At 46.8% G+C, this 27,416-nt stretch overlaps 1 protein-coding gene across 1 annotated transcript in view; it reads left to right on the top strand.

Annotated features, from left to right (window-relative positions):
* TIMM44 (translocase of inner mitochondrial membrane 44) overlaps positions 1-27,416 on the top strand; it is a 645,415-nt gene that overhangs the window by 154,815 nt on the left and 463,184 nt on the right. The window contains exon 5 of the mRNA XM_082244204.1: positions 7,363-7,512. Coding sequence (XP_082100330.1) covers positions 7,363-7,512 — 150 coding nt within the window. The remainder of the gene's footprint in view (positions 1-7,362; positions 7,513-27,416) is intronic.

Below are 27,416 nucleotides of genomic sequence, written 5' to 3'. Positions count from 1 at the left end.
GAGTTGGTGTCCTGAAATCTCCAGAGTCCTAAGAACTTGTTTCAACCTTATATTTCCATCTATTGCATGCAAAACTGAGAAAATATCCCCTACATGTAAGATCTAAGTGGCAATCTGTTCCCTTCTATGAATGAAAGAGTAGGAGGAAGCTTGTTCATCTAACCTTTAAGTTTCCCCAGTGGTAAGTTTAGTACCTTGTGCATCAGGCATACCGCATACCTCATACCGTCTTCTCTTTACGCTATGGGTCATATGTTCACAGCACATTAAGATGTGCCCAACCGAGTGCTGATTTTACCCATCTTATGTGGGCCTGTCCAGTAGTGTTTATATATTGTAAAAGGTAACTGATGCTAAAAAACATCAACCACCCACCCGGCGCTAAAATTTATATATAAATCAGTGTAAGGTATAAAGAAATAAATATATCTACTCAAATCATGAATAAATAGTAAATAAAATCATGTAGATAAAATCATGTAAAACATGTCACTCTGTGCATCTTTTTAATGCACTAGCTGCCACTGTAAACGTAAAACTTGCAAAATCAAATATATAATAATAGCCCAATCTGTGCGTCTCAGTTCGTTATATCATACATTCAGCGGCGCTTCAGCACACACAATGTATGTGTGCAAGTATATTAGTCAGTTCCTGCAGTGCTTCAGAGCCTGCAATTGCAAACTAGTCCCAACTCCACAGGATGAGCAGTCACAGCCAGCAAAAAGATTTCTCCTCTGATGTTCAGCACCAGTGATTGTACACACAGTATCACTAATCCTTCACCACACCGACTGTGCACCCCTATGAAGTGGCCACTCACCAAATTGCCCTTGAAATATCGCCTTTATGCATAAGCTGCATGAGCCCTTGCTTCTGGTCGGTCTGTCGTCTCTTGAGCACGTCCAGATCCTATCCGTCCACCAGGGGTCACTATCAGGCTGTATATCTCCTCAGTGCAATTTGTAAGCAAACGACATGAAGCAAGAGAGTAGTGTAATACTGTTTCGACTTTATTAATTAAATAAAACTTCCCTCCCCTTCAGCCTATATGCTTACATTTCAGTCACCCTTTGCACGCATATCATAGACACAGAGCCTCATAGACTTGAACGCCTATGGGCCGTCCTAGCTGTTATAAACCCCCTCCCTGCACACAAAGGCAACAAATCTTTCAACGCCCCTGCAGAATGGCCCAAGCCGCCCTGATCTGGCAAGCCCACCAAGTTTGCAGACAAGTCCTTCTTGATATTAAGGCTTGCTCCATCTGTTTCCAGGGTAGGGAGTCATCTTTACTTGTTTGCAGCCCAGTGGACCTCACTACTTTCCATGAGCTGTTTTTGTCCAGTTACAAAATAGCATTTTGTTACTGTCCACCTGAGAGGTTCTTTCCTTCCAGTCTTCCTCCAGGACGGTCACATGAGAGATAGGCTCCTCCTCCTACAGGAAACACAAGCACAGTTAAGTTTAAAATGGCTGCCCATCCGCTGCCCCTTCGTTTTCTTGCGTTTCCTGTCCTGCTTACATGAGCTGAAGAAACATTCATCCCCTGTGTGTTATTTTTTATTCCCTGTCCATGGCAGGCATCCCTGGACACCTCCTCCCTCCGCTTGTATGCGGTGGGTGAGATTACCAGCCACAGGTGCCTTTTTGGGGTGAGGGAGCAGGACTTCTTTGGGGGGGCTACCGGGACCTCAAAGGGCTCCTCTCCCTGGACCTTGTCCTACCTTGGGGGTGTTGAAGGTGGAGGATTTGGGGGGATGTTCTCCCTTCAAACTAGGTTCATTCGCTTACCTCTGCCCTGGGGGGTTGGAGTCAGCGTCCTGCCTTTGAGGAGTATCTACAGCCGGCCGGAGATCCAGTACGGGGTTGTCCGCCGCCCTTATTGTGTTTTCTTTCCATTAACGTTCTTAAGATGGCGCTGCTACCGGAAGTAGTGCGGCGGCAATCTTGGATAGGGGCACATCTGCACACCAAGGCAGGAAGGCCCAGTTAATCAGCTGATTTGGAGATCCCTGATTACTCCCTGTATATAGTCTTCCTGCTCAAGGATGTCGGCTCTGTCCTCCAGGCGGTCCTAATGGCGGAGGACCTGGCCCCCATCCCAAAAACTGCTGATTCGGGCCACAGCTTTACCATGGTAAGTGGAGGGAAGAAGCTGGTCGGTGGAGCTGTACCCCTTAGGGAGAGCTACTCCCCCATGGGGGGCAGAGGGTCCTTTATGCTGACTATACTCCCCTGCTGTCTTTTTTTTTTTTTTTTACAGCCCAAGTCCTTATATATTATAGAGCCAGTGGACAAAGTTAAAAAGGTTAAAAATGCAGCTCAATCCTCTACTTTATCAAGCACTTCTAGCGGATCCTGAACAAAGACAACTAGACCCGCAACCTTCCCTCGAGTACCTCTGGCCTCATCCGATTTGGAGGAGGAAGAAGGGCAGGTCCTATTTCAGGAGCGCTCTGATTCAGAGGAACCAGACAGTGCGTGGCCTCTGAAAATAACCAAACATCTGTTCCTGGCAGAGGAAACAGAGGAACTCCTTAAAGCCATTGACATCACTGAAGACCTGCAGGATGTCGAGATTCCCAACTCAGTTCGAGACAGGGCCCTACAAGAGCCCAGGACCAGAACCTTTCCGGTCCATCGATCCTTGAAAAGGATAATCAGCAAAGAATGGGAGTGCCCAGAAAATAATCTATTTTTCCCCAAAGCATTAAAAAGATTTCACTACGAAGAATTGGAAGGAGTTCTGACCAAATGCCCTAAACTGAATGCTTTCCTGGCCAAAGTTTTTCCAAGAAGTCAAGCTTGTCTTTCGTATACATGGGCCTACTTAAAGATCCCCTGGATAAAAGGATTGACGTAATGCTTAGAAGAGCGTACGAGGCAGGATCTGCAGCATTCCAGCCTAACATGGCCAATACTTGCGTAGCCAGGAATGTGGCTTTTTGGCTTGAGCAACTTGGAGGGCACCTAGAGAAAGTCCCCGGCATGGAAGATGCTCAAGACTCCCTACTTCTAATAGAGAAAGGAGTAGCATACATGGCTGGTGCGGCTGCACAGGCAGTCAGAATATCAGTTCGCACCACAGGCCTTATGAATGCGGCCAGAAGAGCCCTTCGGTTCAAAACCTGGGATGCGACTACGCATTAAAAAACAAGTTATGCAATCTTTCTTTTGACGGAAGCTTTCTGTTTGGCCCAGAACTAGACAAAGTACTAGGAAGATCAGAACATGGAAGGTTGGGAGACAAGGATTTTGTTGGTACTTCAAATAAGTAAAATAACTTTTTATTTAATTCACATAAAAACAAGGAACAAGAAATATTACATATAAAAATATGGCTTGGAAACAAGCCCAAAACTCTATACCAATATGTAGCAGTTATTGGAGTATCCGTTTCATGCAGAGGTAAAGAATTTTCATACTAATCCTTAAAAGGTGAAGGAATTTAGCACCAATGAAAGTCCTGCCGACGGATTGCAGAGGGAACAATAGCCGCCTAGCTGGACCAGCTCGTACTGTATTCAATGGGTCTTATGTATATGTTCAATTGCTCAACATGTTTCGCCTTTTCCAAGGCTTCATCTGGAGCTTAATTATGAAAAACTCTGTATAATAAACAAATAAGTTTAAGAGACACATAACAGACATATAAATGTTCATACATTACAAGAAATGCAACTACATACAGTGGGTACGGAAAGTATTCAGACCCCCTTAAATTTTTCACTCTTTGTTATATTGCAGCCATTTGCTAAAATCATTTAGGTTCATTCTTCTTCCTCATGAATGTACACATAGCACCCCATACTGACAGAAAAACACAGAATTGTTGACATTGTTGCAGATTTATTAAAAAAGAAAAACTGAAATATCACATGGTCCTAAGTATTCAGACCCTTTGCTGTGACACTCATATATTTAACTCAGGTGCTTTCCATTTCTTCTGATCATCCTTGAGATGGTTCTACACCTTCATTTGAGTCCAGCTGTGTTTGATTATACTGATTGGACTTGATTAGGAAAGCCACACACCTGTCTATATAAGACCTTCCAGCTCACAATGCATGTCAGAGCAAATGAGAATCATGAGGTCAAAGGAACTGCCTGAAGAGCTCAGAGACAGAATTGTGGCAAGGCACAGATCTGGCCAAGGTTACAAAAAGATTTCTGCTGCACTTAAGGTTCCTAAGAGCACAGTGGCCTCCATAATCCTCAAATGAAAGACGTTTGGGATGACCAGAACCCTTCCTAGAGCTGGCCGTCCGGCCAAACTGAGCTATCGGGGGAGAAGAGCCTTGGTGAGAGAGGTAAAGAAGAACCCAAAGATCACTGTGGCTGAGCTCCAGAGATGCAGTCAGGAGATGGGAGAAAGTTGTAGAAAGTCAACCATCACTGCAGCCCTCCACCAGTCGGGGCTTTATGGCAGAGTGGCCCGACGGAAGCCTCTCCTCAGTGTAAGACACATGAAAGCCCGCATGGAGTTTGCTAAAAAAACACCTGAAGGACTCCAAGATGGTGAGAAATAAGATTCTCTGGTCTGATGAGACCAAAATAGAACTTTTTGTCCTTAATTCTAAGCGGTATGTGTGGAGAAAACCAGGCACTGCTCATCACCTGTCCAATACAGTCCCAACAGTGAAGCATGGTGGTGGCAGCATCATGCTGTAGGGGTGTTTTTCAGCTGCAGGGACAGGACAACTGGTTGCAATCGAGGGAAAGATGAATGCGGCCAAGTACAGGGATATCCTGGACAAAAACCTTCTCCAGAGTGCTCTGGACCTCAGACTGGGCCGAAGGTTTACCTTCCAACAAGACAATGACCCTAAGCACACAGCTAAAATAACGAAGGAGTGGCTTCACAACTCCGTGACTGTTCTTGAATGGCCCAGCCAGAGCCCTGACTTAAACCCAATTGAGCATCTCTGGAGAGACCTAAAAATGGCTGTCCACCAACGTTTACCATCCAACCTGACAGAACTGGAGAGGATCTGCAAGGAGGAATGGCAGAGGATCCCCAAATCTAGGTGTGAAAGACTTGTTGCATCTTTCCCAAAAAGACTCCTGGCTGTATTAGATCAAAAGGGGGCTTCTACTAAATACTGAGCAAAGGGTCTGAATACTTAGGACCATGTGATATTTCAGTTTTTCTTTTTTAATAAATCTGCTACAATGTCAACAATTCTGTGTTTTTCTGTCAGTATGGGGTGCTATGTGTACATTCATGAGGAAGAAGAATGAACCTAAATGATTTTAGCAAATGGCTGCAATATAACAAAGAGTGAAAAATTTAAGGGGTTCTGAATACTTTCCGTACCCACTGTAGGTCTAAAAACTCCATGATACATTTTTCATATATAATGGCTGTCCTAATGGCTGACTGGAGTCCCACACATAACCATATCCAGGGACCCATAAAGGCGCAGCGGGAGGAAATGAACGGAGAGGCCCACCAAATGGTTGCATGTGGGGATCCAAACTATACTGAAGAGGTTAACTGTTGTATATATCATACAAAGAAATGTATATTATAGAATAGTGTATGTATAGAGAAATTTCAATCATACATACCTGTACATTTTGTATGAACCGAGACAGATGTCTCAACAATGTTTATAATTAATGGAGAGGATGTTGTGGATTTGTCGGAGCTTAATAGGAATGGTAGGCAGAGGATCCTTGGACGTGTAGCCGCCAAGGAGAAATATATGCCTGGTTGTCATCTAGATTTAAACAATAGATATGTATCTACAATTTTTGAACATAAATGGTTAACACCATTGTTGATCCAGGTATTGCATCCACAGGTAGTGCCATAAGCATGGAATGTAAAAGCTGAGTATTCAATAGAAAGCGCCACCACACACAGGTGTATAGATAGATAGTATATAAGGAAGTCATGCATAGGTGAGACCTAGACACAGACCAGTGTGCATGCAGCCAGCACTGAATATCCAGGATGGCACTAATCAAGTAGCGTGAACAAAGCATGGAGTAGTCAGTGTTGTGAAATTATATTCAAATCAGATGGAAAGAGGGTATAGATGGATCGAGTATACATATAAATCCCAAATTCTTACCAATCAAGCCAGTGCTGCCAAGAAGCTCTGGCTCAGAGTCTCCCAAAAGGGGCCCATAAAGTAGACACTGTGGGGATAGTTAATTAAAACAATTGGTGTAGATATATTCCACCTGCTCATTGCAAAAAATCTATGAAAGACAGATTTGAGGCATAAGAAAAAGAGCCAAGTGAACTACCTTGTATATGCTCTGACCGAATGTCCACGATCGTCCTCTCCGGATGGGGAACCGCCACCATAACTAGGGCATGTACGTTCAGCCCTTAAGTAGTGTGGACCCCGGGCGGTTCGTCGCTGACGTCACCGCCCCGGCCACTCCCCCGGACATGCGCAGTGTGCCGATCAGAGCGGTGCATAGCGCCACGCTATCGGTCGCGGGCTTCTCTGATGGGGATGAGCGCCCATGCATGACAGGAAGTGCCCGCATAGGTGCTCGTAGTGCCACAGGAAGTCCTTGCCGGATGGGGCGGAGACAAACTGCGGCCTATCTGGCCGCACATACACCAAAGAAAAGGAGCCACTTCGATCACGCTACACAGCGCCCCCAGAGGTCCAGACATGAACACCTGCGGGACCATCCAGCCAGCAATATAAGGGACACAGCATGTACATAGAATAAACACAAGAGTCAAGGAAAACACTGCAATTAAATAGTACAATGTATAACAAATATACAATTTACATATACAAAAAATGGCTATCTAATATAGCTTTGCATTATATGTAGGCATACATCGTAAGAGCTGAGAGACAAATCTCTAGCCGTTAGGTCTGACTTTAAAACATAAGATGAGTGCCATATAAATGGAAGGAAAATGTTAGTGGAAGAAAAAGCCCCTAAAAATTAAATGTCACAAAATTGTATGACAAAGAGAAAGTATGTATACTTTTATACTTTTGGTACCACTTTTATTACATTTATTTATATATTGAATCACGATAAGCACCTTGGATGTTTGGATATGCGTTTATTATTTAAAGTAGATAACGTATATGAATTTTAGATATAGAGTTTATATGAATTCATACATTCACCAATACCAGCTATTTATTATTGTTTTGATTATATGAATTATCTTATGATATTTAATCAACACATTAGAAATCAGTGGAATTATTTATTAATTTATTTATCACTGAGTCACCTTGTACTACACATAACCTCTGAAGCGTGGTACTCCACCCCCCCCCCCCATCTCATATTAATATATTTACATGCGTTGCAATTTTAGTGCTTAATATTGTACCTAATCTTTGTTTTTTTTTTATTTTTTTACAGAGCTTAGATGACGTTACCAGGAGTGATTTTGGACGCAAGTTTCGAGAAGGGGTTGAGGAAGCAGCCAAAACTGCCAAACATTCAGCTGAGTCAGTTACAAAAGGAGGAGAAAAGCTTGGAAAGACAGCTGCATTCAAAGTAATTTCTCAGGTAATGCAAACTGCAAAGAATTGTTTTCAGTGAGACTGCATTCACACCTGAGCGTAATGTGTTTGAGCATTTTACCGTCATTTTTTGGCACGTTTTTATGCGTGACTTGCACGTTTTTATACAGTGTTTTTGATCTTTGACATTTTTTTATTAGCCAATAGAGAAAACGATCATCTGTTCCATCATTTGTTGCTAGGTATTTCAGCTTTTTTAGCTTTTCCATTCGCTTTTATTTTTTTATTATTCGTTTATTAGGGTTAGGGTAGGGGGTTAGAGTTAAGGTTAGGTTAGGGTTAGTATTAAGAGTTGTGGGTAGAGTGTCACATGCTTTTGTTGGAGGCTGAGATGACAAGAGGGCTTCCCTTAAATGTGGTGACACAGGAACAAGGCTCAAAGAAGCATGGGTGCCAGTAGCATGATAGAAGCTGACTGCCACAGTCAGGGACGTAGTCAAGGTGAGCCGGGGTCATACATGGTAAGACAACAGGATGGTCAGGAGGTGCCTACGTGTCAGTGCACGATGGATATTAGCCTGAGCGCGTCTGTGTGCTTCCATGTGCCTTATGGAGGTGTATTTATAAAATCCTGGTGACTTTAGACACATTTTTTTATATTATCCAAAATTTTGCGAGCAGCCGTCTCTCAGTTGAATATTTTTTATAACCTGGTATTCATTTTTTTTTCTTAGCAAATAGGCAGTGCTGTCTATAGTGCAAAACTTTGTGTTTGTGTTGTAAAATCAGGTCAAAGAGGCTGAGGTCAGTTCACGCAGGAGGCAGAAACTTGGTCTATAAACAGGCCAGTGTCCGTTCAGTGTAAAAACGAAAATGAGGGCACACCTTGTGCATTACCTTTTTAAAAAAACTTTTTATTGAAGAAATAAAACAATTATGTACTCACAAACAGCACACCCTCTGTTTTTTTTTTTTCTTTCTGTGTTCTCTTTTTTTCCCCAAGAAAAATATAATATTTATTGAGTATAAACAGTACACTGAATAAATAACATGAACGATAAATAGAACCATGTACAGAACCAGTGTTCAGAAGAATACAAATGTACAAAGAATATAACAGCAACAATACAGAGAAACGACATCCGTAAATCATCGCATTCAGGTGATTATTACAGCCAAGGAAACAAATCTGAGCATGTGCCCATGTGGCATGTGCATTAGGGAAGGATAAAGAAAAACATACAGGTATTCCCTCCCAATAGTAATGGGACCATGCACATCAAGCAATACGGCACACACCTCCATGAAATAGTAAAAACCCACCTGAAGTACTAAGTGCAAATGAGAAGGAAAGGGAAAAAACAGTGGCAGAAAACTTAAAAGGGAGGGGGGGGGGGAGAGGGAAAAGAAAAGGGAGGGGGGGGAGGGGAGAGGGGAAAGGAAAGAGGAAAGAGAAGGATGGGAGAACTCTGCATGCTAGACCGTCTCAAGAAATGTCACCCTATCTCATGAGCAGCAGATCCATAACCAACTGGGGGGGGAGCTAAGGCTGGGTCATCCAACCAAGGTTGCCACAATGAAGTAAATTTCTTATGAGCTTTTCGATGCAGGTATGTCAGCTTTTCCCTGATCAAAGAGGCATTGACCTGTGTGATCCACTGGCCCCTGCTCGGCACCCTGGAGGCGATCCAGAATCTAGCAATCAATTTGCGAGCAATGTACAACAATCTCAACACGGCAACGTGAGCATGTGGTGTTAAGGTGTCCACCCCCAGAGCACCAAGCAGACAGACCACATGATCCCATAACAGCTGAAAATTTATACACTTCAGAAATTGTGGCAATTACCCCCCCCCCCCCCAGTAGCGAAACAGTTTGGGACATCTCCACAGCATATGCATAAGTGTACCCTGGTCTCTCTCACATTTGGGGCACAAGGGGTAGATCTGCGTCCCCAACGAAACAGTTGTACCGGTGTTCTGTAAGCTCTATGAAACAAAAATAAGTGAGATATCTTATGGGAGGCCGACACTGACACCAAAGGGATCGATGAGAGGTACAGATCCCACGTCTCCCCATCTATGGGTCCAAGATCCCCCTCCCGCCCCGCACGAGCAGGGAGGGAAGAGGGGTCCTGCACGGATCCCAACAGAAGGGCATAAGCCTGCGAGATCATACCCCTCTTGTCCGAGACCCGAAACACCTCACCCAACAGGCGGTGGGTGTCGGGTGTTAAGGAAGACAAGCCTGCCTGGGCCATCATTGCGTGTCTCAATTGGAGATAGCGAAAGAAACAGTGCCTAGGAACATCAAACTCCCTCTGCAAGTCCTGAAAAGATTTCAATACCCCAGCTCTGAACAATTGTGCTATAAAATATATACCATGGGCTTTCCACAGTCCGGCGCCCTCTAAGCGAAACCGTTCCGAAAAGTTGCGGTTATCCCAAATCGGAGTCTGAGGAAGGTAAACCGTGGTCTGCAACATCCCCTTGACACAGCTCCACACCATGCGAAGCAAGGTAACTGTGGGCAATCGAGTCCCCATATTGGAAAACCTCTCTTCAAGGTGTACAAGGACAGGGTGAGGCGAGTCAGGAGGGACCAATAAGGACCGATAGGATTGGACGGATCCAAAAGACCCCAGCCCCCCATATGCTGAACCTGGGAGGCTAGAAAATATATCCTGGGGTTGGGAACAGCCAAGCCACCACTATCCTTGCCCATCTGAAGGGTAGCCAGCCTAATCCTAGCCACCTTTTTGCACCAAATCAGTTCTCGGAACTGGGATTCAATCCTATAGAACCACTTCCGGGGTATCCAGATCGGGAAGTTGTGCAGGACATAAAGAAGTTGTGGAGCCCACACCATCTTAATTAAATTGACTCGCCCAGCCACCGACAAGGGAAGTTTGCACCAACTCGTGGATTTAGAGCGGAACTTCTGCAGCAGAGGCACGAGGTTCAACGTGAGATAGTGGGTAGGATCAGGAGACACCTGAATCCCCAAATATTTGAAAGAGTCAACCACTCTCACTGCGGATGCGCAGTCCGGAAGAGGCTGAGTTATGGGATCAAGGGGCATTAAAACTGATTTATGCCAATTTATTGAAAATCCAGACAAGGACCCAAAATAGTCAATAAGGGACATTACCGCCCACAAGGATTCCCCTGTATCACCTAGGTAGAGCAGTGAATTTTTTAGCCATATCTGTATATTAAGTTATATAGTGTATCTATTGTCTCTCTGCACTAAATAATATGCCTTTTTTCTGTGTTGAGCTCTCCTGTGTCCACCAGGGGTCTCTCTCCTCATGATGACACGTCAGCAGGAAGCCGTATTGCCTTTGTCCAATGGCTCTTGAGCTTCCGGTATTAAAGGACTGACGTGACCGACGCCTGTTACGTCCTGAAGAAGCGTGCTGCATCACGCGAAACGCGTCGACGTCACACGCTGCTGCGCTACGGACTCCACCCTCCACCCTGATCGTCACACGGACCGCTCCAACGTCTGTCGGCTGCTTGGCGCCAAACCCTCGTTGATGGGCAGGAAGCTCCCACATCCTCTGGCGGACACATCGGTACACCGCCACACCTAGGAAGCGGTACTTGGCACCACGGCAGGATCGTTATTGGATGATCCGTGACTGCTCGGTAACCGGTGCATGGAACACAGACCAACAGGACTTTCACGGTCAGTAAACGGCTGCTCTATGTTACAAGACGCCTGTCTGTTTTGCTGACATACCCTCTGCAACATTGCTTTTAGTTGCTGGCTGCACGTGTCCTGAGTCCCGATATTTGCCTACAGCATCCACCTGTGATATACAATTACCCACTCCGGACTGTCTTATTCACCGCAACAGGTGACGATTAACCCCTTGGGTGTATTGACGGACTAGGTACCTGGACCTGGAGAACTTTACATTTGCCAGACCACATGCATGTATACTGCTGCCTATTACTTCATGTCCGTCTGCTTTGCTTAAGTCTGTTTTTGTTGCTGCTGTGCTGCCGTGCATTTGCCGTGTTCTTGCCACATTCTGTTCCTACAGGACTTCATCCAAGTGTTGGTGCCACTAATCTAATTTTAAGTCCGTATGCCAGAGTGAATAGTGGTTGAGCCGTAAGCTGTGTCATATATCAACTGCGGGTGTGAAGACCATTCACCAAGTATCTACAAGTGGTGGCCTTTTTGCCTATAAGCCGAGATAACCTACACAAGTCCAACTACTGGATGAACATTACTTACAGCTGGGATTACCGCACATTGGAAGCCCCCTGGAGCCCACTTTCAAACCGGCTTCCCCTTTCCCCAGTGGCAGTCTTTTTTTTTTTTTCTTCTACTTTATGAAGTGTATAGATGGGGTGGTGGGTGGAGTCTGAGTTATACGTAGCAGTGGCTTTTCATGAGACAGGACCTTGAACACTTGATTTTATCCTTATGTCAATGAGCAAACCCTTTTTCGTTTTCTTAATTTATTTTTGATGTTGCTGGTTCTTATTCATTTCAAATTTTGCTTCAATAAAGTATCCTGTTTTATACACACGTTACCCTTGTTGGAGCCATAATTGCAATTTCTTTTTCCTTTTGTTTTGACTTCTGTTCTAATTGCTTGGCTCACAGGTTGTACACCGGTGGGTTATAGGTGTTATATTTTACAGAATTAATGTCACATCCTCACACCCCGACCCAGGGGTCTTGAGTGGATTTCCTGGTGTTCCCTATTTTACCCCCTCCCTTGGTAAGATTAGAGCAGTGTGTCATCCGCATAGAGTGAGATAACGTCAGCGCGGGAGCCCCTTCTGAACCCCACTATGTCAGGGGAGGACCGAATCTGCGCCGCTAAGGGCTCCAGCGCCATGGCAAACAGCAATGGAGATAGCGGGCAGCCCTGTCTAGTCCCCCTGTGCAAACAGGTCCAGAAAGCTCCCCATTCACCCTCAGTCTGGCCGTGGGGGCAGCATATAGTACCCGCACCCAGGTCAGAAAGTTCTCTCCCACACCAGAGCGCTTGAGAACTTCCCAGAGGTACACCCATTCAACACTATCGAATGCCTTAGCGGCATCTAGCGAAAAGACTGCCCGGTTCCCCGGGTTGTTCACCGGGATCTGAAGGTTCAGAAATAGCCTGCGGAAATTAAGTGCCGTCAATCTGGTCGGGATAAACCCCGACTGATCCCTATGGACAACCCCCTGGACAACAGAAGACAGCCTAGTGGCCAGTATCTTAGCAAGAATTTTAACATCCGTTGTGAGTAGAGATATGGGCCTATAAGAATCCGCCAAAAGCAGATCCCTACCGGGCTTCAGCAGTAAAACAACTATAGCTTCGGACATAGAGGCAGGAAGGTGGCCAACACGGAAGGCTTCGTTGAACACCCGCAGTAACACGGGCACCAACTGTTCAGCGTATCTGCTGTAAACCTCCGACGGGATACCATCAACCCCCGGAGATTTACCAGGCTTAGTAGATTTCAAGGCCGCATAAATTTCGCTTTCCGTGAGGGGGGCCCCAAGCACAGCCACGTCCGAAGCAGACAGAGAAGGCAACTCGCAGGAAGCTAAGAAATCGGCAATTTCCTGGGAGTCAGCTGAGATTTTAGAGGAGTAAAGATAAGCATAGAACTCCCCAAGCACTCTCCCTACGTCAGCCGTGGTGTGCCAGAGCACCCCCTGAGGATCCCTGATCGTGGGTATAAAGGCCGCAGGTTGTTGCGAGTGAACCAGCATGGCCAACATATGACCTGTGTTTTCTCCCTCCTTGGCAGCCAGCCAAGACCTCGGAGTGTCATCAGACGGATCCCTCACATAAGTGTCCTCTGCCCTCATTACCGCATCTAACACAGTAGTCTCCCATTGCTTGGTGTCAGTCTTAATGTTATTAACCACACGTATAAACTGACCTTTCATAAATGCCTTAGCCGCATCCCACACCACCCCCACCTCTGCAAAGTCTAAATTGTCAGCAAAAAAGGATGTCAGTTTGGGCGGTAAGGGATCAGGACTAGGAAAGAGCGTCAGCCAGAAAGCATTGAGTTTCCAAAGGGATTTCCCCCTATTATCCAGAAGAGACAGACGAACCCAAAGGGGAGAATGATCAGATACCTCCCGGGGAGCATAATCCGCTGCAACCACCAGCGGCAGCAGCGAACCATTACCCAACCCCAGATCAATTCTAGATAAGCCCGAGTGGGACGCCGAGAATCACGAGAACCTTCGCACCTCAGGGTGGCCCAACCTCCAAACATCTGTCAGTCCGAGTTCACCCACCAACCGAGCAAGGGGCGTAGCCCCCCGGCCGGCATAGGTCTACCGGAGTAAGAGGAAAACCTATCCCAGGCAGGGTCAAGTACAGCATTAAAGTCCCCCAACATCAGCAGGGGCACATCCGGGAGTAGAGCAATATGTGGCACAATAAGTTTAAGCACCCCTGCAGAGTATGGGGGAGGCACATAAACCGCTACAAGTATACACCTAAGGCTTGCTAGCTGGCACGATAAAACAACAAACCTGCCTTCAGTGTCAATCTTACTTTGAGCATAGGAACCAAACTCCCTTCTTAATCAAAATACACACCCCTCGCGAATAAGTGGAGTACACAGAGTGAAATTGGTGACTAAATACACTAGGAGCTAAACATGGGGAAGCGGAGGGAGACATGTGGGTCTCCTGCAGACAAACCACGTCCGCCTGCAGGCGTTTAATGGTGCGGAGCACTGCCGTCCTCTTAACCGGGTTGCCGAGGCCCCGCACGTTCCAGGACGTTACACAAACATTATCAGCCATAGTCAAAGTGTAGCCACATACGGAGCATCAGGCATCCCGGCCAGAGAGGCAAGAAAGGGTACCCAAAAGGGGCAAACCCATTACCCCCCTTCCACACATCCCCACCAGAGCGAGGCCACAACAGGAGCGGCCGTCCAGCCCACACTGTACCGGAGCAGCCCCAGCATAGAGAACAGTCAGTAGAAATATCATCAGCATAGGGTAACATTAATGCAGTAGATCAACAAAATGCATGCAGAAAAAGCAAAAATTGATCCAAAGTCCAGGACCAGAAAAAAGGAAAAAAGGGGGGGATAAAAAGGGAATACACGTCTGCCACGTGTGGGGAAAGGGACAAGTCAGTAGGGCATGTCCAGTCAGGACCAAGGGGGGGGGAAACCGGAGAGGGACCACCGATGCCAATGCAGTCACCTCTAAAATAGCAACCATGTGAGGGGTAGCAGCCATGTGTGCAGGAAAAGTATGTGTCACCTCAAGTGCCAGGCAGGAGAACCAACAGGATCCATGACCGGCCGACCAGAGTTCAAAAGGACCAGACGATAGGAACATGGGTCTTCTCTCCTAGGGGAGGCAGCCACTCGCAGGGCCCAACCATTCGCATCCAGCCATTGAACAGCAGCAGAAGGCTTATCGAAGAACAACACCTCATCCCGGGCCACCACCCGGAGCCTAGAAGGGTACAGCATAGCGTATTGAACATTCAAGTCCCGCAATCTCCGCTTGACCTCCATGAATTTCGCCCTCTGTTTTTGCACCTCTGCAGAATAATCGGGGAACAGGGAGATCCTTGAGTTGTCAATTTTTAGCCTCCCCTGCATGCCCCTGGCTTTAGTAAGGATGGTGTCTCGGTCCTTATAATTGAGGAGTTTGAAGATGAAAGTGCGTGGAGGGGCTCCAGGAGGAAGAGGGCGCATAGGTACCCTACGGGCTCGTTCCACCGAAAACATGGTAGTAAAGGAGTCTTGCCCAAAAGTGGAGAGCAGCCACTTCTCAATAAAAGCCACAGGATCTTTACCTTCCCTCCGCTCAGGAATCCCAATAGCTCTGATGTTGCTCTGTCTCATCCGATTTCTCCAAGTCATCTAGGCGTGCAGCTTGCTTGGCTGAGAGCAGGGCCGTATGTTTCACTTCCCTTTGCAAGGGCGCCATGTCATCCTCCAGGGAGCTGACCTTGCCTTCCACCGCTGCCGTCCTCTCCCTCAATATCTGCATATGATGTCTCATGAACGATATCTCAGCCTTGACCCCCTTTAACTCAGCAGTCAGGGCCGTAATTGAAGTAGTACAAGTGGTAACCGCAGCCATAATGTCCCGCAACGTGGACTGAATCAGGGGTAGGAGATGACTGTCTCGGGGCCTGGTCCGCATCTGCAGCCTCCCAGTCCGCAATCTGGCGGGAAAGATCTTCCAGGGGTGCGGTGTCATCTGTGTCCGAATGTGACCCCGGTGAGCCGGAACGATGGTCCCCAGACTGAGCATGGGGGTCCCGGGTAGCAGGCTTGGCAAAAAGCTTCTGTGCAGCTTCCAGGTACATGGTCTAATGTGCTGCACGCTGCGGGGCGCTGCCATCTTGGGTCTGGCCGACCCGAGCAGATTTACCATCTTTACCCTTTGCAGACATTGCGGACGATAGATGAGGGACTCACCGGGTGTTCACCACACACCAGGGAACACAGGGCACCGGCCAACGGTAGAAATCAAAGCAGGATAAGAGGTCACACAGGATAACAACCAGGATCAGCAGCGGAGCTCACAGCATGCACGTCCGCTCACATCTGCAGCTCGGCCACGCCCCCCTTCTGTGTTCTCTTTGGGCTTCCCCAGTCCTCAGCGAGCTGCAAAGTCTTGTCTAGCTTCAAGATGTCGAGACCTAAGGTCCTCTGCTGCTGGATCATTGAGCACAGGAGGTTGTTTTGTCAGTCAGTTCAGGTAGCAGGCAGAGGCAGGCAAATGGGTCCAGGCAGCATGGAAATGTCAGGTAGTAACAAGGGAAATATTGTCACCAGACTTACCAAAAAACCAAACTAACCGGAGAATAGCTATATTTTAAGTTTGTATTCCAATACCCAATTCACCTGGGGAGGTGTCCCTAAATATCACAATGCAATAAAAAACAAAAAATACGCATCTGACACCTGCAATGGCTGCTACAAAAAATGTATTTAAAATCATTTAAATTTATGAAAATCCTTTTCAGTGTAAATGACCTGGTGCTCCCCCCTCCCCCCTTTTCTCCACTCCCTCCAACCCACCCTATCTTCCCATCCCCCAGACTAACCCATCTAATCCTCACAGGGTCTTCTTTTGAATGTACCCTACAAAGAGTCCACTATGTGTTAGAGTGGTCATCTGGCATAAACTATATGTAAGGTAGGTAAGATGTGGGTTGAGAATGAGACGCCACAATGTATCATGTTCTCATTGGCATCATCCCAATGTTGGGAGAAAGAGAAGCACAAGCAAAGAGAGGGGGGACTTTGAGTGTGCCTTTTGAGAACATATCACATCATAAATTTAGATGAAAGTAAATGTGTTTACATAATAAGATGCCTAGTTGCATAAAAACACACAGTTTAAACTAAACTAAACTTCATGGAATTGGGCGTAGCTAAGATGGCGGAGTGAGCAGACGTCTTCCTCGGAGCTCTGCTGGGGTATCGGCTCTTTCATCCTGTCCTGGGCTCACCAACCACCATTCATCCTCCACTTCTGAAGTGGATGCCTGCCAGAACACCCGGTAGATCGAAGGAGGGGAAGAAGCTGCGCTTTCCCCCGGTGAGTCCAGTTGTGTCCAGTCCTGCAGCCTCGGGAGACAGCAGGCCCGCTCCACGTGTCAACATGGCGTCTCAGACGGACATTCTGGGGGACTCTCCTTCGCCGCCACCCGGTATCCCGGAGCTGATGGCGGCAATTACAGCTTTCCAGATGGCTCTTACCTCCAAGATCGAGGAGGTACAGCTGGATATCAGGCTCATACAGCAGGATAATAATCATTTGCTGCTGTTCCCGGTTTACTCCGTAGAAATGCAGAAAATGCGCAAATCCAAAAAATGCGGTGAAAGTGTCCCTGAGATCCATAGGGATCAAGTACAGTGTTATTTTCCCTCCTATAGTCCCAGGGTCTCCAGTGTCTCCCCTCATCAGCTCTCCTGGACCTCTGATTCAGCTCCTCTCAACCAATCCTCTGGCCCTCATGACATATTCCTTTGGCCGCATGGCACCTCTCCAGAGGAGGTTACAGCTGCCCCCCTCCCTCCAGTACTCCGCTCTCCAGCCCCAGACCCCACAGCACATGTGCTCCTGGCTTTTTTTTTTTACAGTATCCCCGAATGCACTGAGACGACCTACCCTCTGCCAATCACCCGGACTGTATCAAAAGCCTATGCATCCATTCGTCAGGTTTCCTGTCACTGTCCAACATGCCTCCTTATTGGACCAGCACGCAACACACTTCAGACTGAATGAATCGCATACTGAGCTCAATGAGCAGACCTCACTAATAGATCCTGCTCCCTGATGGGCAGAGAGCAATATAAATTTACCTGCAGCTCCTCTGGTAAGCAGACAGAGCTCAAAACTATACTCTCTCACTAGCACCTACCTAGGAGGGTGCTACAACTATTAGCCAAAACTCTCCATTTTTAAACATTTCCCATCTTGTTGTATACAAAATCAAAATGACATCTTTTCAAGCTAAAATATCCTCTGCAGAAGGGTGCCTATTTATCCTTTTTACAAAAATGCCTGGAGGGAAAACTAATTTTCTCTATCGTTCATTGACAGACGCATACCTGCTTGACCATTGGGTTATACTGCCCACTACAGAAGTAGGCCACTAGGCAGGAAAAAACTTTACCACGCCTATGGGGCAGTCCCTGCAGGCATAACTCCACACACTCTGCTATAGCCCCACTTTGTTTTTGCCTTGTATAGGAATAGGATCTAGTTCCCTGCTGGGACTTCAGTCTTAGCGTTTTTTTTTTGGGAACATTTTTTTGTCATGAATTTTTTTTAGTTCGAGTTCCTGGAGAACTACATGCAACAGGCGGCTGGGTTTCGGACTGGATATTCTAGATCCTTAAGGTCTCCCAGCCTTGCCAGCGAGCGTGCGCAGGTAAAGGTCCAGCACTAGGCCTCGCCACGCCAGAGCCCCGATGGACAGGGACAAGCCTGTGAGTGGACCATCTCGCTGGGATGCAGATGACCTGGAATGCCCTGAGTCGCAGCTTACTCCCTGGCTGTTAGCAGCCCCACCCTGGGTGGGAGGTGGTCTGTTAGGAGTGGCACACACCTGATACTGTGGTATGGTGAGTAAGTGCACCCCCCACTCCTCTGGCGGGCTCAGGGTGGAGGTAGATATGTGCCATCGGTTCCCCTGGTCTCTTGAGCATACCAGGCCCCTCTTAGCTTTTTCCCCCCTCTGTAGAAAGTTCATACCTCATGGGGTGCGGTTATATTGTGGCCACTGCGGCGGTTCTGGGGGGGGGGTTTCTGTCCTGGTGGGGTCTCCATTTGGAGACCCTCTGATGCCTCCTTTATGATGACCCATGGGGGTCCTGGAGACCTCATGGCACGTCGTGGGGGCCACCATTTTGCTGTAGCATTCTGCTGTGCCTTAATGTAAAATGTTTTTTCATTACAAGGCATGGGCAGCCATGCTTTGATAGTTCCCCATATGAATGCATGGGGCGGCCATTTTCTTGTAGTACACGATCGCTAGACAGCAAGGGGAGACACTAAAGGCTCTAGGCATGACCCAGGTGCTTTTTCATTTCCTGTCCCTGATCATTTCTATCTTCAGCAAGGACCTTTCTTGAAGCTTCCAGACTGGGTTGGTGGTAATGTTTTTGGGGCCGCTGTAGGTATTCCTCATCCACACTGCTGCAGGCTGTCTTAGGCTGGGACTTGTAGTACTGCTGTTGCAGCGGCGCAAACCGTGTTTTTTGCGACTTTTTTAATGTGACACTGTAAAAGTCCAGACTACTGATCAGTGTCCTGAAACTCCAATCAATCAGACCGTGTCTGGATCATTGGAGGGATCATCTTCAGGGATGCCCAGTGCTCATTCAATCGGACAGTGCCACGACCGTGGCTTATGTCAATCACCAAGGGGGCACAAGTGTGCCCTGGCTGTTCTGGCCATCTTAGAATGCTGGCTACTGGTGGATCTGTTGGCGTCTCTGCTCAACAGAACGGTGCAGAGGTTTGTGGTTTGGTCAAGGGATCCTCTGGTGGGCGCCACAGATGCGCTGGTGGCCCTGTGGGGTCAGTATCGTCTGATTTACGCCTTCTGTCCTCTCAAGCTTCTGCCAAGACTTCTACGCAGGATCGAGGCAGAAAACATTCTGATCATCTTAGTGGTTCTGGACTGGCCGATCTGATGTGGCTGCTCACCGACATTCCTTTCAGGGAGGATCTGCTGTCCCAATGACCGATCTTCCATCCTGCTTTACAGCTGGCTTTACCGGCTTGGCTGTTGAACGCCAGGTGCTGAAGGACAGAGGTTTATCGGAGTCGTGGATTCCTACACTGTTAACAAATAGGAAATCTACTTCTAGGAAGATCTACCATTGTATGTGGAGACCTTGCATTGCTCCTTCTCGGTGGCTCGAATCTTAACCTCGAATCTTAACCTTCCTTTAACGGGGGGTTGAACAGAAATTGGCCTCGAGTACCATCAGGTGCAAGGTATCGGCCTTGGTGGTCGACCATTGGCCACACACTCCCCCTGGAAGGTGTATCTGGAAGCTACGGAGTCTTTCAGGAAGTCAGACTCCCTATTTGTGCTCATGGATTGACCTCGCAAAGGGTTGTCCGCTTTCTTTGCGGCCATTTCCGGATGGATCAGACAGACGGTGGTTTAGGCCTATTCCATCACGGGTCAGGTTCTTCCTTTCCCTGACAAGGTGCACTCTACCAGGGCGCTTAGTGCCTCCTGAGCCTTCCGTCAGCAAGCGTCAGTGACGCAGGTTTGCAAGGTGGCCATCTGGTCGTTGGTGCATACTTTTACAAAATGTTATAAGGTGGATGTGTTGGCATCTGGGGATGCTTCCTTTGGCCGCAAGGTTATGCAGGCTGCTGTTTAAGAGGACCTGATCCTCTTTCAGGGTGTATTGTTTTCTCAAGTGGGCTCCAGTTGTTTTAGTTGAGCCCCTGTTGCCTGTTTGGCTAATGTTTAGCCTTGGGAATTTTTTTGCTTTTTCCCACCCCTCATTTTTAACACTGCTTTTGAAGGACATCTCAGCTGTGTACCTCTATGAATGAAAGATAAAATGGGATTTTTGACTTACTGTAAAAGGAATTTCTCTGTTCATTGGCGGACAGAGCACCCACCCTTCTGTGGAGTTATGATTCTCCTGATACTGCATGGGACTGCTTATTGGTGTAGACAGTTTTTTTTCTGCCTAGTGTCCTACTCCTGTAGGGGGCAGTATATCACAATGGTCAATGACAAGGAGCTGTGTCAGTCAATGAACATCAGAGAAATGGATGTTACGGTAAGTCAAAAATCTTATTTTTTCCCCTCACATTCCCTTTGTTCTCAACTTCATTAGAGCTTGGGGGAAGAGAAGCAGCAGCACACTGATCTTCTCAGTGAATGGCTGTGCTGTGGGGGCATGTCAGGCAAGTCTGTTCATTGGAGGAGAGCACACTGAGTTCCCAGCATAGTTAAAGAACTGACCACAGTTTGCTCTCTTGCTTAGTCTGTTCAGTGTTTTATGGGAAAGCAAAGGGACTGGCAGGAACACTAGGGATTTCGTACAAATAAAAAAATACCGAGAACAGGATACTTTATTATACAAGTATATGGTACAGCAGGCAGATATCTGGAATATGAAATGTTGGGGTAACAAATGCTTTAAGGGCCAAGTTCTTGAGATTTGATTGAATTGTTAGTTTTCTTGAGCTAAAGGTGGTGGAAAATGCGCAAGCTTGTATAAAAGTTGCCCACATAGTAGTGGTACCCTTGATTAAAACGGGTAGTACAAAGTCCCACACAATTTTCCAAAAAAAAGAAACAAAGCTAGACAGTGGATTGGAGTGCACACTAGTACTACTACACTTTTCAATACTCCCAGTTAAGTAGAACAGTATTATAGTGCAGAAAGCATAAAATGTCAGCATGTTCACCCGTTAAACTGTTTCTGTTTTCTTCATATATTGCTGCCACTTCTTTAACACACTCACTTGGTGCAGGAGAGGAAAGAGCAGCAGAGAGGTATCTTCTAGGATGAGAGGCAAGTCTTTTGTAGTGTGCCTCATTTTCTTTCCACCACTGAAGAGGATCACCACTTCTTCTGTCAATTACTGGTTCCTTCAAATAGAGATGAAGTTCAACATCCAGGCTCATTATTGCAGACTCAGAAGAATCCTCTGCATGTGGCCCTAATAAAACACTGAACATGACATCAATTCGACCACGATGAAGAAGATTCTCTTCTGTTCGTTGTCTTCTTTTTGGACATTTTTCTGTTTTTCCAGCATTCTGCTGTTCTTCCAGATCAAAGAAATGCTGTTCGGGACTTGAATTTTTGGCAGGATCATTCTGTTGAATATTTTCTGTCGGCCAATACATCAATAGAAGAGAAAGCATGGTTCTTGTATCGAGGAACCAAAAGACTTGCCAGCACAACATTTTTATTCTCTTCATGCTTCTCAAAACATATATCAATCAAAGTTCTCTGGCTTGACAGCCCCATCATTTAGAAGTTGGAGGGTGTTGTTTGCCCTGCAACTGAGGTCTGATACATCAGCAAGCCTCATTCGTTTACGCATGTTTGCTCCGCTGTCTCGAAAGAACACAAGCATCAAATCGTCTTTGTTAATTCCCCAGTCTTCAAGCATGCCTAGAAACATTTCTCTACTGTACTCGGTGTGGGATCCTTGCATCACTTTTGTATTCAACACCAATTGCCTTTTTGTCCATTCGCTGTCAATGAAGGGGCATGTGAGATTCGTTAGTGAATCTTTTTGTCCTGACCAGCATTCAGTCGTGAATGAGAGTTGCCAGCATTCTCAGGTTGCAGCATAGCCTTTACTTTCTCAACAACCTTTTTTGTTTTCCAACATTTCAGTTCGATAATACTTCTCACTCTTCAGTGTGTACCTTGGCTCAACTATGGACATCAGCCGCTTAAATCGATTGTCAGACACCATTGTAAATGGCTGGTTATCAGTGACCATCATCTTTGTGATTACTCTGTCCAGCAGTTGGGATCTTCCATCTCAATTTATCCTCCAGTTTATTTTCTGAAACATATCTCTTTTTGTTGCCTGGGATAGTGGAGGAGGTATTTCACATTGTGGTTATGATTCATTTTGTTAATGTGCTGCATGATATAATTCAACATGATGAACTCTTAGATGGGCCCAAAGATTCAATGTATTTTTGTTTTCTCTTACGTCCTCTGACAGTCACCACCCACTCATACAGTCTGCACTTCTGGGTATTGGTCTTATCTACAGAAGTAAGCTAGGCATAAGATTTTGTTAGAAAACATTCACAAAACCTTTGTATAGACACACCTACAGGGGGCTGTCCCTCTGGTCCAATACCCCCAGCTAGCAGCATTCCCAAATCAGTTTGTCTTTGCATAGGAGTAGGCTGGCTTTTCCCTGGCTGGGGCTGCAGTCTCAGCCTTTTTACTTATTATTTTTTCTCTCTGAGAGTGATTTTTCTTTACAATAATAGCTTTTTATTTGTTCCTGCGCTTAGTCGGACTTCTGGAGGACTACTGCGTTTGCGGGCTGGGAATCGCACTGGTTATCCTACGGCCTTATGGAATCCCAGCCTGCCATTGAGCGTTTGCAAGGCCTGGGCGTACGCATAGCCTGCTAAGGACCATGTCCCTGTCCTCAGGGACGAGCCTGCGAAGTGGCTACTTCGCTGGGGTGTCTCAACTGCGATACGCCACGTGTTGCTAGCGTCCTTTTCGGCTGCCGGCACCACCACCCAGAGTAGGAGGCTTCCTGTCACAGATCGGTACTCACGTTTCCCTGGACCGGTGAGTACCATGCTACCCCTCTGTCTATGGCATTGTCTGTTGGGGTGTGTATGTGTTATACCTGAAGGGTTTCACATGTACTGTTACTTTAAGGCTGGCTCCACCCAGGAGTGATGACAAGGGTCAAGGGGCAGAGTGCCCATCTTAGACACATGTAAGAGATGCATTGATATATACCGAGCTGTCCTGTAATGCATGTTGGAGTGTACAGTGAGTACTGAATAAACATCTATTGTTCCAGATCAGAGTCCTGTGTCTCTCACAACACGGAGAATATAACAGTGGGGACGAGGATGGGATTTACAAGGTTACTATCCGTGTGAGAAAAGAAGAAAAAAAAACTCTGGATTGTCACCTGGATACAAACACCCACAGAGCCCAGCAGGAAAATGTCATTGATCGGGACATTAAGTGAATTTGATGGAGAACAGACAACCTGGAGTTCCTGGGTTGAGAGACTGGAACAGTATTTTGGTGCAAATGCCATCCCAGGCGACAGGCAAGTAGCAGTATTTCTGACAGTGGTTGGTGCTAGGACATATGACACTCTTAGGGATCTCCTTTTCCCTAAAAAAAAACAGCAACTAAGACTTTGGCAGAGCTTCTGACACTGTTAGGAAATCACTTCCAGCCTAAACCACTAGAGATTGCAGAGAAATTCCGGTTCTATCAGCGGCAGCAACAGCCGGGTGAAGATATTAAGGCTTATGTGCTCGCCCTTCGCAGACTAGCATCAACCTGTTCTTTTGGGGAGTCCTTACCAACTGCACTGAGGGATAAGTTTGTCATGGGACTAAATAGTGAGTCTAGCCAAAAGAGACTGTTAACAAAGAAAGACCTTACCCTTACAAAGGCAATTGAGATAGCTTCAGTGATGGAAATGGCTGTGAAAGATACAGAGGCTTTGAACCCCCAGAGCAGAAGGGAAGAGGTTAAAGAGGAAGTTTTCAGAACAGCAGTCAAGCCAACAGCAGCAAACTGTAAATATAGACCCTCACCAAGCCGGGAGTCAGCTTGCTACCGTTGTGGGAATACTGACCATGATCACAAAGTCTGCTGGTTTAAGGATCAGTTCTGTCATAATTGTGGTAAGGCAGGCCATCTAAAACGAGTCTGCCGTAGTAAGAAGGTGCGAAATAAACAACCTCTGAACACCAGGACAAAGGCATATATGGTGGGAAGATATACATCGTCATCGAAATCAGAGGATGAGGAAGTGCTCCTCAGATTGGACATACATCATATGCATTCAGCACCCTCAGCAATGACTAGAGATAACCGTGGAAGGAATGAAACTCAAGATGGATGTAGACACAGGAGCAGCAGTTTCAGTTATCACCCAGAAACAATGGAGAAAACTTCTGATGCAAACAACTGCCCGTCCAACACCAATCAAACTGCAGACATACTCAAAGCAGATACTCCACCCACTGGGGTACGTGAAAGTAAGAAACAGGTATCCTACAAGGGTCAGATGAAGAGAATGCCTTTATATATCATAGAACATGGGGGACCCCCTCTCTTTGAGAGAGACTGGATTGCTCACTTTGGCATGCCAGACATCGCCATAAACCCCTGCAACACCGTAACCATCCCATCAGGAGATAAAGAGGGATGGGTGGAATCCCTGAAACAGCGATTCCCACAAGTCTTTGATAACCATTTGGGGAAAATAAAGCATGACTGTGTGAGACTCAGGCTGAAACCCAACGCTCAGCCTAGGTTCTTCAAAGCTCGGACGGTACCTTTCGCACTCCGAGCAGGTGTGGAAGCTGAACTAAGCTGGCTGGAGGAACAAGGTGTCATCTCAAAGGTAGAGCACAGCGAGTGGGCATCACCAGTTGTACCAGTAAAGAAAGCGAATGGGGACTTGCGCATTTGTGGCCATTTCCGCATGGCACTAAATTCTCAACTGGAGATAGACCAGTATCCCCTACCCAGAGTAGATGACATTTTTGCCTCTCCTGCAGGAGGTCAAAAGCTCACCAAGCTTGATCTCAGGCAAGCTTATTTACAGTTTGAGGTCCACCCTTCGTCCTGCAAGTTTCTAACCATCAACACTCTCAAGGGACTGTATGAATACAATCGGATGGTGTTTGGTGTAGCCTCCGCCCCAGCCATTTGGCAACGCAAAATGGATGAGATTTTGGCAGACATTACTTTAACACAGTGCCTGTTAGATGACATGCTCATCACGGGCATGACGGACCAGGAACACAAGCGGAACGTGGAGCTTGTGTTGACGAGACTCCAAGAGCAGGGTCTAAAAGTGAACTTAGCGAAATGCCAATTCATGATACCTAAATTGGAGTTTTGTGGCCACCTTGTGGATGCAGAGGGTATACACACCACGGAAGCCAAAGTTGATGCTTTAGTAAAAGCTCCAGCCCCAACCAACGTCCAACAGCTGCGATCATACATGGGCTTGCTGAACTATTACCAGAAATTCCTGCCAGATCTAGGACACACTTTGTTTCCGTTAAACAAGCTTTTGGAGAAACACTCCAGATGGAACTGGTCGGCTGCATGCCAACGTGCTTTTGAAGTTTCTAAGCGAAAACTGTTGGTGTCACCCATGCTCGTGCACTATGACCTCCAAAGGCCTCTCACCTTGGCTTGTGATGCCTCACCCTATGGTCTAGGGGCTGTACTATCTCATGTTTTAACAGATGGGTCAGAGAAACCAGTGGCATTCGCCTCCAGGTCCTTGACAAAAGCAGAAAGCAATTACTCTCACATTGACAAAGAGGCTCTAGCGCTCATATGGGCAGTTAAGAAGTTTCATCTTTACCTGTATGGTAGGGAATTCACCATACTGACAGATCATAAACCACTCCTTCAGATCTTTAGCCCTGACAAAGGCATCTCCCAGATGACTGCGGCCCGTCTTCAACGCTATGCCCTATTCTTGGGAGCATATAGCTACAAAATCCAGTATCGCAGCCATGATGCCAATGCTAATGCAGATGCCATGTCCCGTCTGACAAGGACATTAAAAGACTCTTCTCCACCAGTCAAGAGTTGTCGTTACACCAGCCTGTCCTTTTTGTCTTCTGGGGAGGTAGCAGCCCATACAGCCAAGGATACCTTCCTTAAGACAATACTCTCCTGGGTACGGTACGGTTGGCCGGCAACTGTCAGACAGGATTATGTACCTTACTTCCGTAGGCGTCTGGAATTAACTGTGGCTGGCAACTGTGTTTTATGGGGAGACCGAGTGATCATTCCACAGACCCTCCGGAGACACATTCTTGACTTGCTACATACTGGTCATCCCAGGGGCACAGGTATGAAACAAAAGGCCCGGGGCTATGTGTGGTGGCCGAATCTAGACTCCGATATTACGACATATGTGAATGCGTGTGCTGGATGTGCACAAACTGCAAGAGACCCTCCTCGAGGGTGCGTCCAGCCCTGGACTTGGCCCACGGTTCCCTGGTTTCGCCTACACTTGGACTTTGCAGGCCCGATAAGAGGACACACCTTTTTGATTATAATTGATGCTCATTCAAAGTGGCCTGAGGTCATTCCTATTACCCAGCCGATGACTAAGACGACGATTTCCATACTGTTACATCTCGCTGCTAAGTTTGGATACCCCAGAGAAATTGTCACAGACAACGGTGCACAATTCACAAGCCAGGAGTTTTCGGAGTTTCCTGACTGCCCACAACATCAAACACAAGTTGACCGCACCTTACCACCCGGCTACAAATGGTCAAGCAGAAAGTTTTGTACAGACCTTCAAACGCTATTTCAAAGCTACTGTGGCTACAAGTAAACAGTCCCTGTCACCCCAGCAGCTGGCCTCTTTCCTTTCTGCTTACAGAAACACACCACATGCAACCACTGGGAAAACTCCAGCTGAACTTCTTTTGGGTCGGCAGCCATGGACTGTTTTGGACATGCTCCGCCCTCAAACGGTCCAGGAACATGTACGGCAGTCCCAAGACAAGAGGGTTGAACACGACGAGATTCCCCGGTTTACAGCCCAGCAAAAGGGTAATGGTTCGATCTTATGGCGCTTCCACTCGTTGGCTTCCTGCTATTCGTCGCAGAGACTTTGGGACCCAAAATGTATAGGGTCTGCCTGGAAGATGGTTCCATTTGCAGACGGCATGCGGACTAGTTGCGTCCTCGTTCTCAGCTGCCCGAATCC

This window comes from Pelophylax lessonae (genome assembly GCF_965119305.1).
Source record: "Pelophylax lessonae genome assembly, chromosome: 1".
Taxonomy (NCBI): Eukaryota; Metazoa; Chordata; class Amphibia; order Anura; family Ranidae; genus Pelophylax; species Pelophylax lessonae.
Note: the sequence above shows the minus strand (reverse complement) of the source record. Positions and strands in the feature narration are given on the sequence as shown.